General features: G+C 60.8%; 3 protein-coding genes across 3 annotated transcripts; all 3 read right to left on the reverse strand.

Annotated features, from left to right (window-relative positions):
• Positions 1-452: 452 nt before the first annotated feature.
• LOC133211479 (hemoglobin subunit epsilon) lies at positions 453-2,737 on the reverse strand. Its single transcript, XM_061351877.1, has 3 exons — positions 2,190-2,737; positions 1,874-2,096; positions 453-608 (listed from the first exon to the last, which is right to left on the reverse strand). The coding sequence occupies exons 1-3, from the start codon at positions 2,390-2,392 to the stop codon at positions 480-482; spliced, it is 555 nt and encodes a 184-aa protein (XP_061207861.1). The 5' UTR covers positions 2,393-2,737; the 3' UTR covers positions 453-479.
• Positions 2,738-5,673: 2,936 nt separating this feature from the next.
• LOC133211481 (hemoglobin subunit beta) lies at positions 5,674-7,068 on the reverse strand. Its single transcript, XM_061351879.1, has 3 exons — positions 6,882-7,068; positions 6,566-6,788; positions 5,674-5,903 (listed from the first exon to the last, which is right to left on the reverse strand). Exons 1-3 carry the CDS (start codon positions 6,971-6,973, stop codon positions 5,775-5,777), a joined length of 444 nt encoding a protein of 147 aa, XP_061207863.1. The 5' UTR covers positions 6,974-7,068; the 3' UTR covers positions 5,674-5,774.
• Positions 7,069-14,650: 7,582 nt separating this feature from the next.
• Positions 14,651-16,278, reverse strand: LOC133211480 (hemoglobin subunit rho). The gene is made up of 3 exons (XM_061351878.1): positions 16,023-16,278; positions 15,707-15,929; positions 14,651-14,835 (listed from the first exon to the last, which is right to left on the reverse strand). The coding sequence occupies exons 1-3, from the start codon at positions 16,250-16,252 to the stop codon at positions 14,707-14,709; spliced, it is 582 nt and encodes a 193-aa protein (XP_061207862.1). The 5' UTR covers positions 16,253-16,278; the 3' UTR covers positions 14,651-14,706.
• Positions 16,279-17,474: the final 1,196 nt, after the last annotated feature.

The following is a 17,474-nucleotide window of genomic DNA, read 5'->3' on the forward strand; positions in this document are numbered from 1 at the left end:
TCTATGGTTCTATGATTCTCAGTCTGCAGGGGGGGGGGTCATTGGCACTGTGGGTGCATGGGGATGGGGTCTGATACGCACGTGCATCATAACCTCCCTTAGGAAGCAGCGGATTCTTTGCAATCCCTTGTTATTCCCATGCCCCTCTGGAGCACCCCCTCGTGCCAGACCCCTTCGCATGGGTTTCCCCTCCCGGCCCCTGTCCCTCCCACTGGCAGGGAGCGCACATGAGGGAGCACCCCAGAGCCAAGGACCCTGCCTGCAGCAGCGCTCCGAAGCCAGGAGCGAGCCCTCAGAGGATGCCGCTGCCCTGAGCACAGCCCCCCCTGGCCCCCCCTCCCCGGCGCACCCACACGGACACTGCAGGCCTGGTGCTGGAGAAGGACTTTATTGGGTGCTCAGTACCCGGGGAGCACCCGTCCCCTTGTGCTCAGCAGTGCTGGAGGCGGGGCAGGGCCCCCCCATCCCACGGGGGATGCTCAGTGGTACCTGCGGGCCAGAGCGTGAGCCACGACACCCACCAGCTTCTGCCAGGCGAACTGGCAGGCAGGGGTGAAGTCCTTGGCGAAGTGGGAAGCCAGGACGATGATGAGGATGTCCCCGAGGAGCTGGAGGGAAAGAGGAGAGCAGAAGGGTTGATGCTGCAGGCACGGGGCAGGGACCGCAGCCGGGGGTGCGCTGCTGGAGCCACAACCCCTTGGAGAAGGCTCCTGCTGCACACAGCTCCTCAGCCTCACCCTGCGCTGCTGCGGCTTTAGCCCTAAACGGCTCCTTCCTTTCTGCAAGCTCTGCCTCCTTGGTCTCCCTGCTGCAGGACTCTCCCTCTGGTCCCTCTCCACCCCACACAGCCCCATGCAACCCACAGGCTGTGCATCCTCCCTCCTGACTTCCCCCCCGAGGCTGGGCTCCCCCCTGGAAAGGACCCTCACATGCTGCACGTCCCTCCTCTTCCTCCTCAGCATCATCAGAGTGCCCTGGGGCTGCAGGGCTGGATATGGGGGCTGGTCTAGCAATGGGGCTGCAGGGCTGGGTATGGGGCTGGTCTGGCTATGGGGCTGCAGGGCTGGGTATGGGGCTGGTCTGGCTATGGGGCTGCAGGACTGGGTATGGGGCTGGTCTGGCTATGGGGCTGCAGGGCTGGGTATGGGGCTGGTCTGGCTATGGGGCTGCAGGACTGGGTATGGGTCACTCCGTGTTCCCTGGGACTGCTACAACAAAACCCTCAGCTTCTCCATAGGAAACTCTGGGATTTGGGGAAATTTTCTGTTGATTCTATAATTCTAAAATCATATTTGCTTCATTCTTTAAGAAGTGAAAAGAAAAACAAAAAGGAAACTTTAAAACTATTCCCCCCCAATTTGGGGATTTTAAAGCAATTTGGCCTGGGGACCCACCCCGCAAAATGATGGGGTTTTTTTCTCTTTCTCTTTAGATGCAAATGAAGGAACTGATCTGGTTTTGCCCAGAAGTGCTGGAGGGAGGCTCCTATCCCCGCAGGCAGCACCCGCAGGAGCCTGCCCTGGGGCTCTCAAGCTGCTCATCTCACTGCAGGATTTCCTCTAGTGCTGTGCTTGGCTTCCCTCTGCCCCCTCCAGCCAAGCTGCACCTTCCCCTCCGTGCCTTTTATCCCCAGCCAGATCTCCTTCAGGTCTCCCAACACCTCCTCCTCCCCATTGGTGCAGGGGCTAAAAATGGGGCTTCGGGGTGTGAAAGTCCCCAAAACTGTTAAAACCAGCCCCAAACGAGCCATCAGCTCACACGGGCACCACGAGCCAGAGACAGCACCCCCTGACAGAGCACCCCCTGTTCCAGGGCAAACCCCTCCTCTCCCCACAGCCCATTGGAAGGGGCTGGGGCTGCAGACGCGGCTCACCCTGAAGTTCTCGGGGTCCACGTGCAGCTTCTCGCAGTGCAGCTCCGACAGCTTGGAGTAGGTGGCTTTGATGTTGTCCAGGTTCTTGACGGCCTCCCCGAAGGAGGTGAGCACCTTCTTGCCGTGGGCACGGACCTTGGGGTTCCCGATGATGGCCGTGGGGCTGGAGAGGTTCCCGAAGGAAGAGAAGAACCTCTGTGTCCAGGGGTAGACGATGAGCAGCCTGCGGGGACACAAGGCACGGGCACGTGAATGCTCCCCAATGGAAGCGCCGCAGCTCCTGTGCCCACGGTGCAGAGCCCAGGGCTGGACCTACCTGGCCAGGGCCTCGGCTCCGCATTCCTCCACGTTGACCTTGCCCCAGAGGCTGGCAATGAGCTGCTTCTCCTCGGCTGTCCAGTGCACCATGGTGTCGGCGGAGGCGGCGGCGGCGGCAGGGGGAGGACAGGGACCCGTGGCTGCGCTGCCGACCCCACGCAGGCTTTTATCCCCTGGAGCAGCTCCTCCCCATGGGGCCATTGGCTGGGGCGCGCTGGGGGTCCCCGTGGGGGGCAGCAGAAGGGAAGGGGGTGGTCAGGGTGTGGTGTGTGCAGAAGGGGCCTCTCGTTATCCTGATCACAAGAGCTTTATCCCTGCCCTTCTGTGCAGGCATCCCCCGAGCAGCGTGGGCCCCTCTGCAGGGAAAGGGCTGCAGCAGCCACTGCAGGGCAGCTCCATCAAGGTTTAACATGGGGCTCACTGCGTGTGAGCTTGGAGCCGTGGCTCTCCCAGATGCTGGGTTTGCCTCAGCCTCTACAAGCGAAATCATAGAATCAATGAACTGGATTGGGAAAGAGCTTCAGGAGCATCCAGTGCAAGTGTTCCCAGCACTGCCCCACAGCCACCACTGCCCCATGGCACTGAGGCCTCATCTCCACGGGGTGTGAACCCTTGCAGGGCCGGTGCCTGCAGCCCTGCCCTGGGCAGCCTGTTCCAATGCCTGAGCACCCTCTGGGGCAGGAATTGCTCCTCAGCTCCATCTAAACCTGCCCTGGTGCAGCTTGAGGCCGGTTCCTCTTGTCCCATCCCTTGCTCCTTGGGAGCAGAGCCCAGCCCCTCCTGGCTCCATCCTCCTCTCAGGCACTTGGAGGCAGCCATCAGGTCCCCCCTGAGCCTTCTCTTCTCCATCTGAACCCCCCAGGTCCCTCAGCCCTTCCCCATCACCCCTGTGCTTCAGGCCCTGCACCAGCTCCATTCCCTTCTCTGGACAGGATGGATGCTCCTGCCAAATGCAGCCCCTGGCAGAGCAAACCCTGCAGGTCCCAGCACTGCAGGAGAGCTCCAGCCTCCTTCCTCCACTGGGACCTGTGGGCAGCACTGGTGTTGTTCAGAGGCTGCCCAGGCTTTACCGCTGACATCTGCATTGTCTGCATTAATGTCCCACTATAACTGGACCTGCTTGGTTTCCTTGTCCCTTTGGAGCAGGCAGAAGCTCACGAGATGTTCTCCCCTCAGATGTATAGGACCAGCCAGGTGCTGTGCTCCTGGGCAGGGAGCAACTATCAAACAGGATCACCCTTTCCAACCTGCTCTAGTGGAAGGTGTCCCTGCCCACAGCAGGCAGCTGGAACTGGAAGGAGCTTTAAGGTCCCTTCCAACAGAAATCATTCCATGATCCCATGATTTTCTGCATAAAAAACCCAAAGAAACCCCGTCCTTCCTGGAAGCAGAGAGGCTTTGACCCTGACCCCAAAGCACCTGGGGCAATCCCCTGTATTCCTGTTGTTCTCCATGGGATTTGGGTTGGGCTAAGTAAGAGGTGCTGGATCTTGCTGGATGGGGTGTTTAGGTGGCCAGGCCACAGCAGATCTCAAGGGCTGACCGAGCTGCTCTCCAGACATCAGGGCTTGCTTTCCTCCATGGGCCACCTCCTGCTAAGTGTCCTCCTGGCCTCCTACTGAAAACACAGGAACGAGGAGGAAAATCAGTCCAAAGAAGCATTGAAGGGACAGTATCTCCTTCCCCCTGTAGCTGGGGACATCTTCCCATGGAATAGGGATGAATTCTCTCTATTGGGGTTGCCTACATCTGGCCTTTCCTGTGCCTGTGGGCTGCTGAGCTGGAGCACGGGGATAAATCCCATTGAGCACCTCACTGGGGAGAGAGCATGCAGGAAAAATGTCTGAGACAAACTGGGAGCAGGGAAAGCAGCACAGGGAGAGCCCATCTCACAGGGCCTGCTTGCTGGGACACAGGGACTGGGGTGTCATCCCCTCGCTGGGGATGGGGATGGGAGTGATGCCGTGGGCAGCACCAGTGGCACTGCGTCCATCCTGCCATGCTGCTGGTGCTGGGGATGGAAACCTCATCCCTGCTCCTGGGAAGGGGTGTCCTGGTGGGAACATGGACGGGGGAGAGCACAGCCCTCCCTGCACTGACCTGTGGGGTCTCACCTGAGAGGCCTGCTCAGCTCATTTCTAGCCCAGACTCTTTGCTTGCAGGAGACCCTCTTGTCCACATAGGTCAGCCTGAGGTCTGTCAATGGTCATTTCCTATGACAGTCTGTGGAAATCTACCAGAAAACCCAAGAAAACTCATCCAGGAGCCTGGTTTTCTGAGCCTGGACTCCTGCCCCTCGTGCCTGCCCAGAGCCCTGCAGGGAGAAAGCACTCTGGGACTTAGTACAAATCATCTTCTCCCCTTCCCGGGGTCTGCCTTGACAGCAGACACTAAATCATAGAATCAGCTCATATTGGACCGGGTGACCTCTGCAGGTCCCTTCCAACCCCAACTATTCCATGATTGTACTCCTTTGAGCAAGAGAAGGGGCATTTATGGCCATTTCCATACCCTGCAGTGGGTCAGGGCATCCTGCAGCTGGGATGCACACAGGTGCGGATGAAGCAGGGGCAGGACGCAGTGCACAGAGGGTGCTGGAGGCACAGGGACATGGAGCGGTGCCACCGTGTTCCCTTTAGAAACCCAGCACATCCTTTCGGCAGCACTTTGGGTCAGACGGTGCTGCCCATGCCAACAGCAGGCGCTGCCCATGCCAAGAGCAGGCTCTGCCCTGGCGCTGCCCATGCCAAGAGCAGGCTCTGCCCATGCCAAGAGCAGGCGCTGCCCATGCCAAGAGCAGGCGCTGCCCATGCCAAGAGCAGGCTCTGCCCATGCCAAGAGCAGGCGCTGCCCATGCCAAGAGCAGGCGCTGCCCATGCCAGGAGCAGGCTCTGCCCATGCCAAGAGCAGGCTCTGCCCTGGACACTCCTGCTCTGCAGGCACCCAGCACCCACAGCCGAGCATCGGGTGATGCCCGCCTCGGGGGTGAGCACAGCGGCAGGGCTGCACCCCGCGGCACGGCTGCAGCAGGGCCGGCACGGGAGGAGGTGAATAAACAGGGTCTGGCCGTGTCTTGATAGCAGAGCGTTTATCTGCAGCCGGCCCCCACCCAGCGGCTGCTGGGCCACCGTGAGTCAGCTCTTTCGGGCAGGCTTTGGGCTCCATTCAGCTCCTCACTTTATTCACTCCCTCAAAGCCACGAATCCTCCGCTTTGCCTACGATAAACACCCGGGTTTCACACCAGAACAGCAGCATTCCCAGCGCCGGACCGCAGGGGCAGCAGGGCTGCGCATCCCCAGCTCTCTGGAAGTGTCGGTTCCAAAGGCGGGTGCCACAGAGCCCCCCGAAGCCCCGCACACAGCGCAAAGGAAGGCGGCGTTTCCCAGGAGCAGAACACGCTCCCTGCTCAAGCGGGCACCCAGACCCCCGCACCCCCGTGTGCCCCAGCCCTCGAGGCTCCCAAGGACACCCAGACTCAGGCGAGACTTCACAGATGAGCTTTATTTGGCTGTTAGAAGCTGTTGGCTCTGCAGCAGCAGTCAGCGGGTGCTGAGGGTGCTGCCGGGGCTCCGGTGCTGCTCTTTAGTGGTACTTGCGGGCCAGAGCGTGGGCCACGGCGCGGACCAGCTTCTGCCAGGCAGCCTGGCAGTCGGGAGTGAAATCCTTCCCGAAGTGGCCGGCCAGGACGATGATGAGGATGTCACCCAGGAGCTGGGGGAACAAGAGCAGCCTGGGGTTAGCAGCACCCCGCACACCCCATGGCAAACACTCGCGTCAGAGCCAGGGGAACCCATGGGCATCTCATAGGGTTGAGAGTCCCCTGGAACCCTCCCGGTGGACACCAGGCTGGTTCCTGCTCTGACTCTAAAGGTCTGGGTCCTGCCGCTGCTGTGGGGAGGGCGAGCAAAGCTTCTCCATGAATTCTGTGGATCACATTGCCATTCCTCCCCTTGGCTCTGTTGGGGAGTTCCTCTGGAGCAGAACTCACAGCTCCCGTTCCCCTTTTGCTTTCAGTATCTGGCTGCCACCTCTCGCTCCTCGCTCTCGTCTCCTTTCTCCTCTGTGCCAGCTTCACTCTTGCTCCTTCGCCTCCCCTTGGCCAAAACCTCTTCCTGCTCAGCAACTGCTTTCGCTTTACTCCCCCTCCTTTTCCGCACTGAAACCACCTCTCTCCCCCTTCCCATCTCCATCCTGCCTTGCACCCTCCAACGGCCTCTCCGTTACCCAGCACCTCCAGCCCCTTTAATGCCTTCTCCCCAAGCTGCAGCTCCCCCTTGCCCCAGGCACCAGCCCCTCTTCCTCCTGCCCTGGCACATCCTGGGTCCATCCCTCCCGTGGTGATGGGACCGGAGCCGCAGCGGGAGCAGGCTCACCCTGAAGTTCTCGGGGTCCACGTGCAGCTTGTCGCAGTGCAGCTCGGAGAGCTGGGCGAAGGTGTTCTTGATGCTGTCCAGGTTCTTGACGGCCTCCCCGAAGGAGGTGAGCACCTTCTTGCCGTGGTTACGCACATTGGGGTTGCCGAGGACGGCGGAGGCGCTGGACAGGTTCCCGAAGGAAGAGAAGAACCTCTGTGTCCAGGGGTAGACGATGAGCAGCCTGCGGGGACACAAGGCACGGGCACGTGAATGCTCCCCAATGGAAGCGCCGCAGCTCCTGTGCCCACGGTGCAGAGCCCAGGGCTGGACCTACCTGGCCAGGGCCTCGGCTCCGCATTCGGCCACGTTGACCTTGCCCCAGAGGCCGGTGATGAGCTGCTTCTCTTCGGCTGTCCAGTGCACCATGGTGCTGGCGGAGGGTAGCGTGTGGCTGCCGCGGGGACGGAGGAGGTCTGGGCTCTTGCTCCCGAGGGGTCGCACGCTGGCGACCGGCGCTGCCCGGCCCCGCTTTTATAGGGTGCGTCCGGCTCCTCCTCCTGCCCCGCACCCCCAGGGCCTGCGCCGGGGGGGCCCTGGCACCCGAGGGAGGGGACGCGGTGTCAGGGTGGGGCCCCGGGCACGGTGCCCAGACCCGCACCGGCGCTTCCCTGCCCGACAGCTGATTCCCAACGATGGGGTGCGAGGGTGCTCGGGCATTGGAACTGGTTAGATGGAGCTGAGGAACAGCTCCTGCCCCAGAGGGTGCTCAGGCATTGGAACTGGTTAGATGGAGCTGAGGAACAGCTCCTGCCCCAGAGGGTGCTCAGGCATTGGAACAGGCTGCCCAGGGCAGGGCTGCAGGCACCGGCCCTGCAAGGGTTCACACCCCATGGAGACGAGGCCCCAGTGCCATGGGGCAGTGGTGGCTGTGGGGCAATGGTTGCACTGGGTGATCCTGAAGGGCTTTTCCAACCCAGTTCAGTCTATGAGTTTTCTCCACCCACAGCCCCAGCACGGCAAAGCCGGTGCCTCCTGATGGTGCAGACTGCAGTGGCTGTGTGAGTGCAAAGCCAACGCCGTGGGCTTGGGGCTGTTGGGTTCTCCCTCAGCACAGCAGTGTGTGAGGGGCTGCTCCTTGCCCTCCTTCAGGACGTGTCAGGGTTTGGGCTCTCCTTGTTCTTCCCTATCAGCTGTTTGACAGTTTGACAACTGGATGCTTCCCTGTGAGGGTGCTGAGGCGCTGGCACAGGGTGCCCAGAGAAGCTGTGGCTGCCCCATCCCTGGCAGTGCTCAAGGCCAGGTTGGACACAGGGGCTTGGAGCAAGCTGCTCCAGTGGAAGGGGTCCCTGCCCGGGGCAGGGGTTGGAGCTGGAGGAGCTTTGAGGTCCCTTCAACCCAAACCCATCTCTGATTCCATGATTCTGTGACCGTGGCTCAAGCCTGGGGGTGCCCCAGTTCCCAGCCCGCACCCTCAACAGCGCTGTGTTTACCACAGACCTGCTCCGGAGCCTCTGCCTCCTCCCTGATAAGGGGTGGGAGGAATTCACCACCCCGAAACCTCAAACACTTCCTGAGCTGCTCTCGGTGCCATGGGGATGCTGCAGCCCGGGAGGGGGCAGAGGCTGGGGGCCCCGTGGGGCCAGGCTGGCACAGAGACTGCGCAGACAAAGCTCTCTGTAGGGCAGGGAGCAGAGGCTCTGTCCCTCCTGGACACGAAACTCACATTCTTGGCCTGTTTCCTACCATAACGCATGGTTGGGTCTCTGACATTCTGCCTTTCATAACCGTAGAATCACAGAATCCGACTGGTTTGGGATGAAAGGACCTTAAAGCTCCTCCATTCCCAACCCCTGCCACGGGCAGGGACCCCTTCCCCTGGAGCAGCTTGCTCCAAGCCCCTGTGTCCAACCTGGCCTTGAGCACTGCCAGGGATGGGGCAGCCACAGCTTCTCTGGGCACCCTGTGCCAGCGCCTCAGCACCCTCACAGGGAAGAGCTTCTGCCTAAGAGCTCAGCTCAGTCTCCCCTCGGGCAGGTTCAAGCCATTCCCCTTGGCCTGGCCCTACAGGCTCTTGTCCCAAGCCCCTCTTAGTCTGGGAATGATGATGATTTAGACAAAAAAACAACAGAAGGAAAAGCATTTCTCCTTCCCTGAAGGAGGTGCCAAGCGATTGCCCGCATCTCCCACTGCACGGTTTTGTCCAAGGGTTTGTTCCATTTCATCCGTCTACGACCGGAACATCAAACCCAGCCCTGTTACCTGGTGTCTCGGTATTTCTGTTTCTCTCATAACGTGTTCATTTCAGTTTTGTCTTGGACTTTCGCCTGAAGTCTCCACCTTAGGTGAGTCTCAGTGGGATGAATTCATAGACAAGACCATGCCTCGTATTGCCCCGTGTGTGTCAGCACCCCATTCCCCAGCACCGCTGGGCGCTTCCCATCCCATCCCACAGCCCGGTGACCCTCCTCGTGGCAGTTGGTGCTCATTGGCAGGGCAGACCAGCAGAACCAGAGGCTGTTCCCCGGGAGCTGGGAGCATCCCTGGGCAGCAGAGGCTCAGTGGTACCCATGGGCCACCCCTTGGGCCACCCCTTGGGCCACCCTCTGCCAGGCGGGTGTGAGGCCCTTCCCGACACACGAGGTCAGGACAATGATGGGGACGTCACCCAGGAGCTGGCAGTGGAGGGAGGAGAAGCCATCAGCCTGCGGGTCCCTGTTCCCCGCCCGCCATCCCTCCACCGTCCACGTGTGGATGGACACTGGTCACTGGGGAATTCACCCCAAAGGAACAGATCTATCACAGCCCCGTGCTCCTTGCAGGGGTGCTTCTCCGGCACTCACCAGGATGCCTGCATGTGCTGGATCCTCCTCCCCACATGCATCCCTTTGCCTGCTGTGCACTCTTCCCTCTGCTTTAACTTACCCTTTATTGTCAAATCCTAACCCCCCTTTTCTCTCCTGATCAGGTCCCCCTCTGCTGAAATGCCTGTGGCCATTTTCTGTCCTGATTTCACCGCTCCACCACAGCCAAGCTTCTCCAAGCCAACCCTGCTGCCTACCAGCACCTATTGGACTGTGCTTCATTCCCATCCGGGTGTCTGCTCTCACAGATCCCAGCCCCATAACTCCCCTCTGTTCTCACCACACACATACACCTCTTCCCTGCCCCTTCCCCCCCATAACTCCTCTCTGTTCTCACCACATACATACACCTCTTCCCTGCCCCTTCCCCCCCATAACTCCCCTCTGTTCTCACCACATACATACACCTCTTCACCGCCCCTTCCCCTCCATCACCGTGCCCTCAGCAGGGCCCCAGGGGTTCTCTGTAGGTCTCAGTGACTGTCAGACACCACAGAGACCCCTGAATCCCTCTCCGGAGAATCGGAACCTCCTCCGTGACCCACACTCAGCTCTCTCACCATGGAGTACTCAGGGTCCACGTGCAGTTTGTCACGGTGCAGTTGAGCAACGCATTTCTTGATGCTGTCCAGGTTCTTGATGGCCCCCCTCTGTCTTTGAGTGGACAAGCATCACCGCATCCCCATGTATCCCAGTATCACACAGTATGCTAGAGATTGGAAGGGACCCCAAAAGCTCATCCAGTCCAATCCCCCTGCAGAGCAGGAACACCCAGATAAGGTTACACAGGAACGGGTTTTGAATGGCTCCAGAGAAGGAGACTCCACAACCCCCCTGGGCAGCCTGGTCCAGTGTTCTGTCACCTCACTGAGAAGAAGTTTAAGTGGAACCTCTTGTGTTCCAGTTTGTACCCATTGCCCCTTGTGCTTGTGTTCACAGCCCACGTGCAGGTTGAGCTGCCTGTGTGGCTCCTCCCCAGTCCAGGTATCCAATACTGCACAGGCAGCTGAGGCTGGGGGCTGAACACAGGGTGCAGACCCAAGAAGACACACAGTGATGTTCAAAGAGTTTGCAATCTCCTCCTTGAATGTGTTTTCAGCCCCTTAATGGTGCCCTGCACTCCTGGGACACATCCTGAACAGCTCTCACTGGCATCATCCACCCCAGCTCGAAGGACCAGAAGCTACTGGGAACCAAGGCCTGAATGACCACCCCAAATCTAGGCTCCAAGCTTGAAATGCAAAAGCCTCCTTCCTTGTCTGCCCTGGCAAAGAGCTTCCGAGTTGCTGCCCATCATCATGGAGGGCACGGAGCTGCTGCGAGGGCTGCAGCATCCCTGCTCTGGAGCCAGGCTGAGAGAGCTGGGCTGGGGCAGCCTGGAGAAGAGAAGGCTCCTGAAGGGGAGACCTGAGAGCAGCTCCAGTGCCTAAAGGGGCTGCAGGAAAGCTGGAGAAGGGCTTGGGACAAGGGCCTGTAGGGACAGGGCAAGGGGAATGGCTTGAACCTGCCCGAGGGGAGACTGAGCTGAGCTCTTAGGCAGAAGCTCTTCCCTGTGAGGGTGCTGAGGCGCTGGCACAGGGTGCCCAGAGAAGCTGTGGCTGCCCCATCCCTGGCAGTGCTCAAGGCCAGGTTGGACACAGGGGCTTGGAGCAAGCTGCTCCAGTGGAGGGGGTCCCTGCCTGTGGCAGGGGTTGGGAATGGAGGAGCTTTAAGATCCCTTCATCCCAACCCATTCCATGACTCCACAATCACTGTCCCTGCTCTCCTGAGCCTAAGCTCTCCTGTTTCCCAGGAGTTCATTTTGGAGCTCGGCTGCCCCGTTCCTGCATGGGGCTGATTGAACGTCCCCCAGCCCAATACCTGGGTGTCACAAGTGGGCATGGTTGTGAGCCTGGCGACCTCACACCCGGGCTGTGCACCAAAGGGAAGGCAGAACCAGGTGGGAGCCATGGTTGTGTGTTTGGACTCCTGGCAGCAGTGTGCAGTGCCCCTTGTCCACAGGGTGCGGGGTGAGTGGGTTTGCTCCATCAGCCACCAGCACTGACAGCCCCCGGAGAGCTGCCGCTGCTTGCGCTGCAGAGGAGTCCTCATAGCCCAGGAGGAGCAAGCTGTGTCCTGGCAAAGCAGCGTTCCTGTCATGGCCACACTGCTTGTTCACACTGCCTGACAGCCTGGCAGGGCTGATCTCTCCCCTCATGCAGGATGGAGCCTGCTCCCTTGCCTTCTTGGCAACTGCCGTTGCAAATCTGAGGAGCACTGTGCTGTCTCCTGTCTGCCTGCTCCAGATAACTGAGCTCTCCCTGCAGATCAATACCACCCCTGCAGTTACCGTAGCTTCAAAAGCGTGACATTTCCCACCTTCCTGCCTGACGGGGCACCTCAGTCCGAGGGGTTTCTCACTAACAGGAATCAAAGCATCCTTACCAGTGTAACTGTGCAAACCCTGATGCACTGAAAGATGCACTTTAAGTCACGCAAGGAGGCTGGGATGAGCTCTGCCTCCGTCTGTAACGGGTGACCTGGCCTGCAGCTGGGTTCTCTCCCTGCAGCTCTAGCCCTGCCCTGTGTCGGTTCATGCATGCGCTCCATCCGTTAACACAGAGCTGAGCAATGAGGAGCTGCAGGGTCGGTGCCTGCTCCATGGACACAGCCTCCGTGCTCTGTTAGCAGAGCTGGTGGCACCCCCCCTGCGCTGCCCCAGCACCGCCCCTGAGGGCAGCTCCAAACGCCCATCCCGGGAGGGGTGCGAAGCATCCGGGGGTGAGCAGCTCCGGGGGCTTGCAGAGCTTCGCCTCCTCCCTCCCTCCTCCTCCAGCCCTGTCCCCCCAGGCCATGTGGCTCCTCCCCACCCGCTGCTGTGGCAGCAGCATCCCCAGAGCTCCGGTGCCACGGACAGGGAGCATCTCCCATCCTGGCGAGTGATCCCTCCTAAGTGCTTTTCACATCGGCTCCAGCAGTTACACCAGTGCCACAGGGCAGCCAGCAGCTGGGAGAAAGGCGAAAATGAGATTAAATCCCCTGTGAAAGACTCTTCACTTGTCACATTAGTCACCACAGAGACATTCCGAGGCGAGCAGCAGCACTGGGCAGGCCCAGGGCTGTTCACAGCGCCCAGGCAGCGGTCCATAGGCTGTCAGAGCCAGCAGCCCACAGCCAGGTAAGGCCCCAGGGGTGCCTCAGGGGTGTCGCTGTGTTCCCAGCCAGGACACCCGGAGGATTCACAGCCCTGTGTGCTGGGCACGGCAGAGGCACTTGCCAAAAGCAGAGGTCTGAGAGCCCTGACAGCCCTAATATCCGGAGAGCCCTGACAGCCCGGACAGCGCTGACACCCCGCACATCCCCCGTGCTCCGGCTGCAGGTTCCTGGGATCCACCTCACCCATTTTAGAGGAAAAAAGGTCATTTTAGCACATTTTAACCAGCGCTCGATGTGTGGGGAGCAGGGACCGGGCCGTCAGCGTGAGGATGCTCTGAGCTGCCAGCAGAGCCCTGTCTGCTGAGGGGCTGTTTGGTGGCACAGGGAGGGAGGGGAAGTGTTCATCCCAACGTGAATGGTGGAGGCAGTTTCTGTCGCTGCCTCTCCACTCACAGCCCAAGGCAGATCCCTCCCCTAGTGCACCCACAGCACCACTTGGCAGCACCCTTACCCCAGCAGGAAAGCTGTCTGCCTGGATGGGTGTCACTGCGCTCAGGACTCCTCCCTGGAGCACCCTGCCAGCAAGCTGAGCCCATTGGTGTGGGTGGAAGATGCCCACAGCCACGCTTCACCTCACTGCCCCGCACTGAGCCATGCCCACTGCCATGGATGGGGACATTCCCCCTTACAGAATCCCATCAATGGTACAAGGTGACTCCCAAGACAAGCAGGGTTTGGTGCTCACTCTGATTGCAGCAGTCCCGCACCAAGCTTCACCAGAGCCCTTATCAGCAGGAGCCGGGGCAGCTGTGCCCATCCTGCACCTCCTGGAGCCAGGCCAGACCCCGCTCTCCTCCAGAGCACCCAATCTCCTGTCTTGAGCAGCAGGGCTCGAGGTGCCTGCTTACCCCAGCAGGGCTCGAGGTGCCTGCTTACCCCAGCAGGGCTTGAGGTGCCTGCTTACCCCAGCAGGGCTCGAGGTGCCTGCTTACCCCAGCAGGGCTCGAGGTGCCTGGTGACCTTCATGTCATGGAACGAGTCATGGAACCACAGCCGGGTTTGGCTTGGAAAGGAGCTCACAGCTCCTCCAGCTCCAACCCCTGCCCCGGGTAGGGACCCCTTCCACTGGAGCAGCTTGCTCCAAGCCCCTGTGTCCAACCTGTCCTTGAGCACTGCCAGGGATGGGGCAGCCACAGCTTCTCTGGGCACCCTGTGCCAGCGCCTCAGCACCCTCACAGGGAAGAGCTTCTGCCTAAGAGCTCAGCTCAGTCTCCCCTCGGGCAGGTTCAAGCCATTCCCCTTGGCCTGGCCCTACAGGCCCTTGTCCCAAGCCCCCCTGCAGCCCCTTTAGGCACTGGAGCTGCTCTCAGGTCTCCCCTTCAGGAGCCTTCTCTTCTCCAGGCTGCCCCAGCCCAGCTCTCTCAGTAGATGTATTCCATCTGTAATCACTCAGAACAAGGTGTCCCCAGTCCCAGCAGCACACATCTCTCCCTGCTGCTCTTCAGTTGCTCCTGATAAAGCACTGCTGGAAGGGATGTGCGGAATCCTCCCAGTGCAGTGCAGAGCATCCTCCCATTGAGCCACTCTGGGTAAAGCAATAACCTCTGCTCAGGCCTGTTTTCAAGCTGCCCTCACCCCTGCCCTGGATCATTCTCACTTCAGCTGCCTTGTTCTGATCTAAATGCACACAAGTCAGGGCAGGAGCATCCTCACTGCTGACCCAGGAAGTGCCTTTGCTCAGCAGCTGCAGAACACACCAGCACAGGAACGGGAAGGGCTGGAGTTCTGCCCCATCTGCACTGGCGTCAGTGAATCTCCATGGATTCATCCCCTTGCACACCCCACAGGTTGGGGGGCTCAGGGCCAGAGGGGCCCTTGCTTGCCCTGCAGCTGCTCCTCTGCACCCTCCTGGGTGAGTTCAGTGAGCTCAGGGGCACCGCATGGGCTGGGACGTGCCCATCACTGTTTCAGGGGCCAGTATCCCACGGGAGCTCTGTATGTGATGGGCGCCCCAGCATCACTCTGTGCGTGATGGTCCAGCCCATCTCCCCCTTTCCCTCCCTCCCGCCCCACAGGAAGCCCGAGAGACACCGGAGCACAGGCAGAATAGCAGAAAATGTGGGGTTTTATTGACTGTCACAGCCCCATCACCCTGCAGGGGGTTCAGTGGTACTTGTAGGCCAGAGCGTGGGCGACCACACCGACCAGCTTCTGCCAAGTGGCCTGGCAGGCAGGGGTGAAGTCCTTGGTGAAGTGTGCGGCCAGCACGATGATGAGGATGTCTCCCAGGAGCTGGACAGAAGGAAGGGACACGGGTCAGTGCGGTGCCGAGCACCCCGTCCCCTGCCAGGACCCCATCGCTGGTGGGTCCTGGGGGCTGCTGCCCATTGTCAGTGTAGGGAAACAGCCCTGTGCTGGCAGCAGGCAGCAGCAGCCGCCTCCTCTGCCTCTCCCCACACCTCTGTTCCAGCTCTAGACATTATTCCCAGACACCTCCTGTCTCTTTCCCGCTCTGAACCCCAGGACTATGCGGGCTTGGGCAGTGTGGGGTCTGCTTCCTAATCCCGCAGTCAGGCTTGAGCAGAGACTGAGCCAGAAGCCGTCAGCCCCATCCAGCCCTCTCCATCCCACAGCCTGACCCCCCTCCTCTCCCACAGTGACACCTCCCCCCCGCACCCTCATCTCTTCTGCTTCATTCCCCTCCCGCTCCCTTCCCTCATGGGCTGACCTCGTCCCCACACTCAGACAAGTCCCCTCTGTCTCTGGCACCAGTCTGCATCTCTTCCCATTGCTTCCAGCCCCTGTCCATCCCACACTTGCTTTTCCCTCTCCTGCCCTGTCTGCCAGCCTTGGAAAAAGGGGGATAAGTGATCCCAGTCCTTGGGGCCAGGGGGAGTCAGGGAGAGGATGCCTGAGGACTTCCCTCCATGCTCCCCATCCTCATCCCACTCCACCTCCTGGCATCCTTCTGCTCTCCTCAAGCAATGCCTGCAGGAGCCTCCAGGCTTCCCGAGCATCGCTCCATGTCTGTCCTGTATCACAAGCCCACCCTGTCCCCCAGGCCCTTTGGTAACCAAAACACACACTATTGATGCCTGTTTGAAACCCTCCAGGCTCTGATGCTCTCGGGATGGAGGGAGGCCAAGCCCCAAGCCCAGCTCACCCTGAAGTTCTCGGGGTCCACGTGCAGCTTCTCGCAGTGCAGCTCCGACAGCTTGGAGTAGGTGGCCTTCAGGTTGTCCAGGTTCTTGACAGCCTCCCCGAAGGAGGTGAGCACCTTCTTGCCATGGGCACGGACCTTGGGGTTCCCGATGATGGCCGTGGGGCTGGAGAGGTTCCCGAAGTTGTCAAAGAACCTCTGTGTCCAGGGGTAGACGATGAGCAGCCTGCGGGGACACAAGGCACGGGCACGTGAATGCTCCCCAATGGAAGCGCCGCAGCTCCTGTGCCCACGGTGCAGAGCCCAGGGCTGGACCTACCTGGCCAGGGCCTCGGCTCCGCATTCCTCCACGTTGACCTTGCCCCAGAGGCTGGCAATGAGCTGCTTCTCCTCGGCTGTCCAGTGCACCATGGTGTCGGCGGAGGCGGCGGCGGCGGCAGGGGGAGGACAGGGACCCGTGGCTGCGCTGCCGACCCCACGCAGGCTTTTATCCCCTGGAGCAGCTCCTCCCCATGGGGCCATTGGCTGGGGCGCGCTGGGGGTCCCCATGGGGGCTCCATCCCTCCATGGGGGTCGGGTCCCTGTGAGGTGTGGTCTGCAGGGACAGCCCCGGCACTCGATCACCGGGCTCAGGACACGGCTCCCTCTTATCTCCTGCCCTGCCCTGCCCTGCCCTGCCCTGCCCTGCTGACCACAGGCAGGAAGAGGTCACCCCATGGCTTGCGCCAGGCACTGACCCATGGCCATGGAGCTGCTGCGAGGGCTGGAGCAGCTCTGCTCTGGAGCCAGGCTGAGAGAGCTGGGCTGGGGCAGCCTGGAGAAGAGAAGGCTCCTGAAGGGGAGACCTGAGAGCAGCTCCAGTGCCTAAAGGGGCTGCAGGAAACATGGAGAGGGGCTTGGGACAAGGGACGGAGGGATGGGATGAGGAGTAATGGCTTCAACCTGGAAGAGGGAAGAGTTAGATGGGACATTGGGGTGAAGCTCTTCCCTGTGAGGGTGCTGAGGCGCTGGCACAGGGTGCCCAGAGAAGCTGTGGCTGCCCCATCCCTGGCAGTGTTCAAGGCCAGGTTGGACACAGGGGCTTGGAGAAGCTGCTCCAGTGGAAGGGGTCCCTGCCCGTGGCAGGGGTTGGGGCTGGAGGAGCCTTAAGCTCCCTTCAATCCAAACCCTTCCATGCTCCTCTGTGCCAGGTTACACGCACTTTACAGCAGCCTCACACCAGCAGCACCCAACCATGGGGTCTCCGCAGCGTTTGCAGCCTCTCTAAACCCGAGGGGTGTTTCTCTGACAGGGGGATGTCCGGGTTTAGGCTCTGAAGCCTCCACAGACCCTCCTGCACCGCAGCACACTCCTGGGATGCTGAGCGCCGGTGCAGGGGCTGCAGCTCCGGGCACACAGGGGATCCCTGGCCCCCAGCAGGCCCCCTCCATCGGGCAGAAGCCTGGAAAACATCAGGCTGTTGGTCCAGCCGAGCCCTGTGTGGGATCCACGGGTGTGCAGCCAGGGCTGTGTCAATGGAACAGGGATCCTGTCCTCAGGCTCCGGTGCTCAGGAATCCCTCTGGGATGCCAGGGCTGGGGCTGTGACTGGGGCCAGGCTCCTCTGCTCTGCTAGTGTGTGTGCAGTGGGCTCAAGGCAGAGACCCCACTGGCCTCTCCCTGCTTGGAAGTTGAACGCCTTGCACCAGAAATGCAGGCCCTGTTCCAACCCGTTATAGAATGCAAGCTTGGAAGGGACCTCCAGGAGCACCTGATCCCATAAGGAAACCCCA

This window comes from Neopsephotus bourkii, unplaced genomic scaffold, assembly GCF_033783945.1.
Source record: "Neopsephotus bourkii isolate Nb327-2 ecotype Australia unplaced genomic scaffold, CSIRO-AGI_Nbou_v1 NB_614, whole genome shotgun sequence".
Taxonomy (NCBI): domain Eukaryota; kingdom Metazoa; phylum Chordata; class Aves; order Psittaciformes; family Psittacidae; genus Neopsephotus; species Neopsephotus bourkii.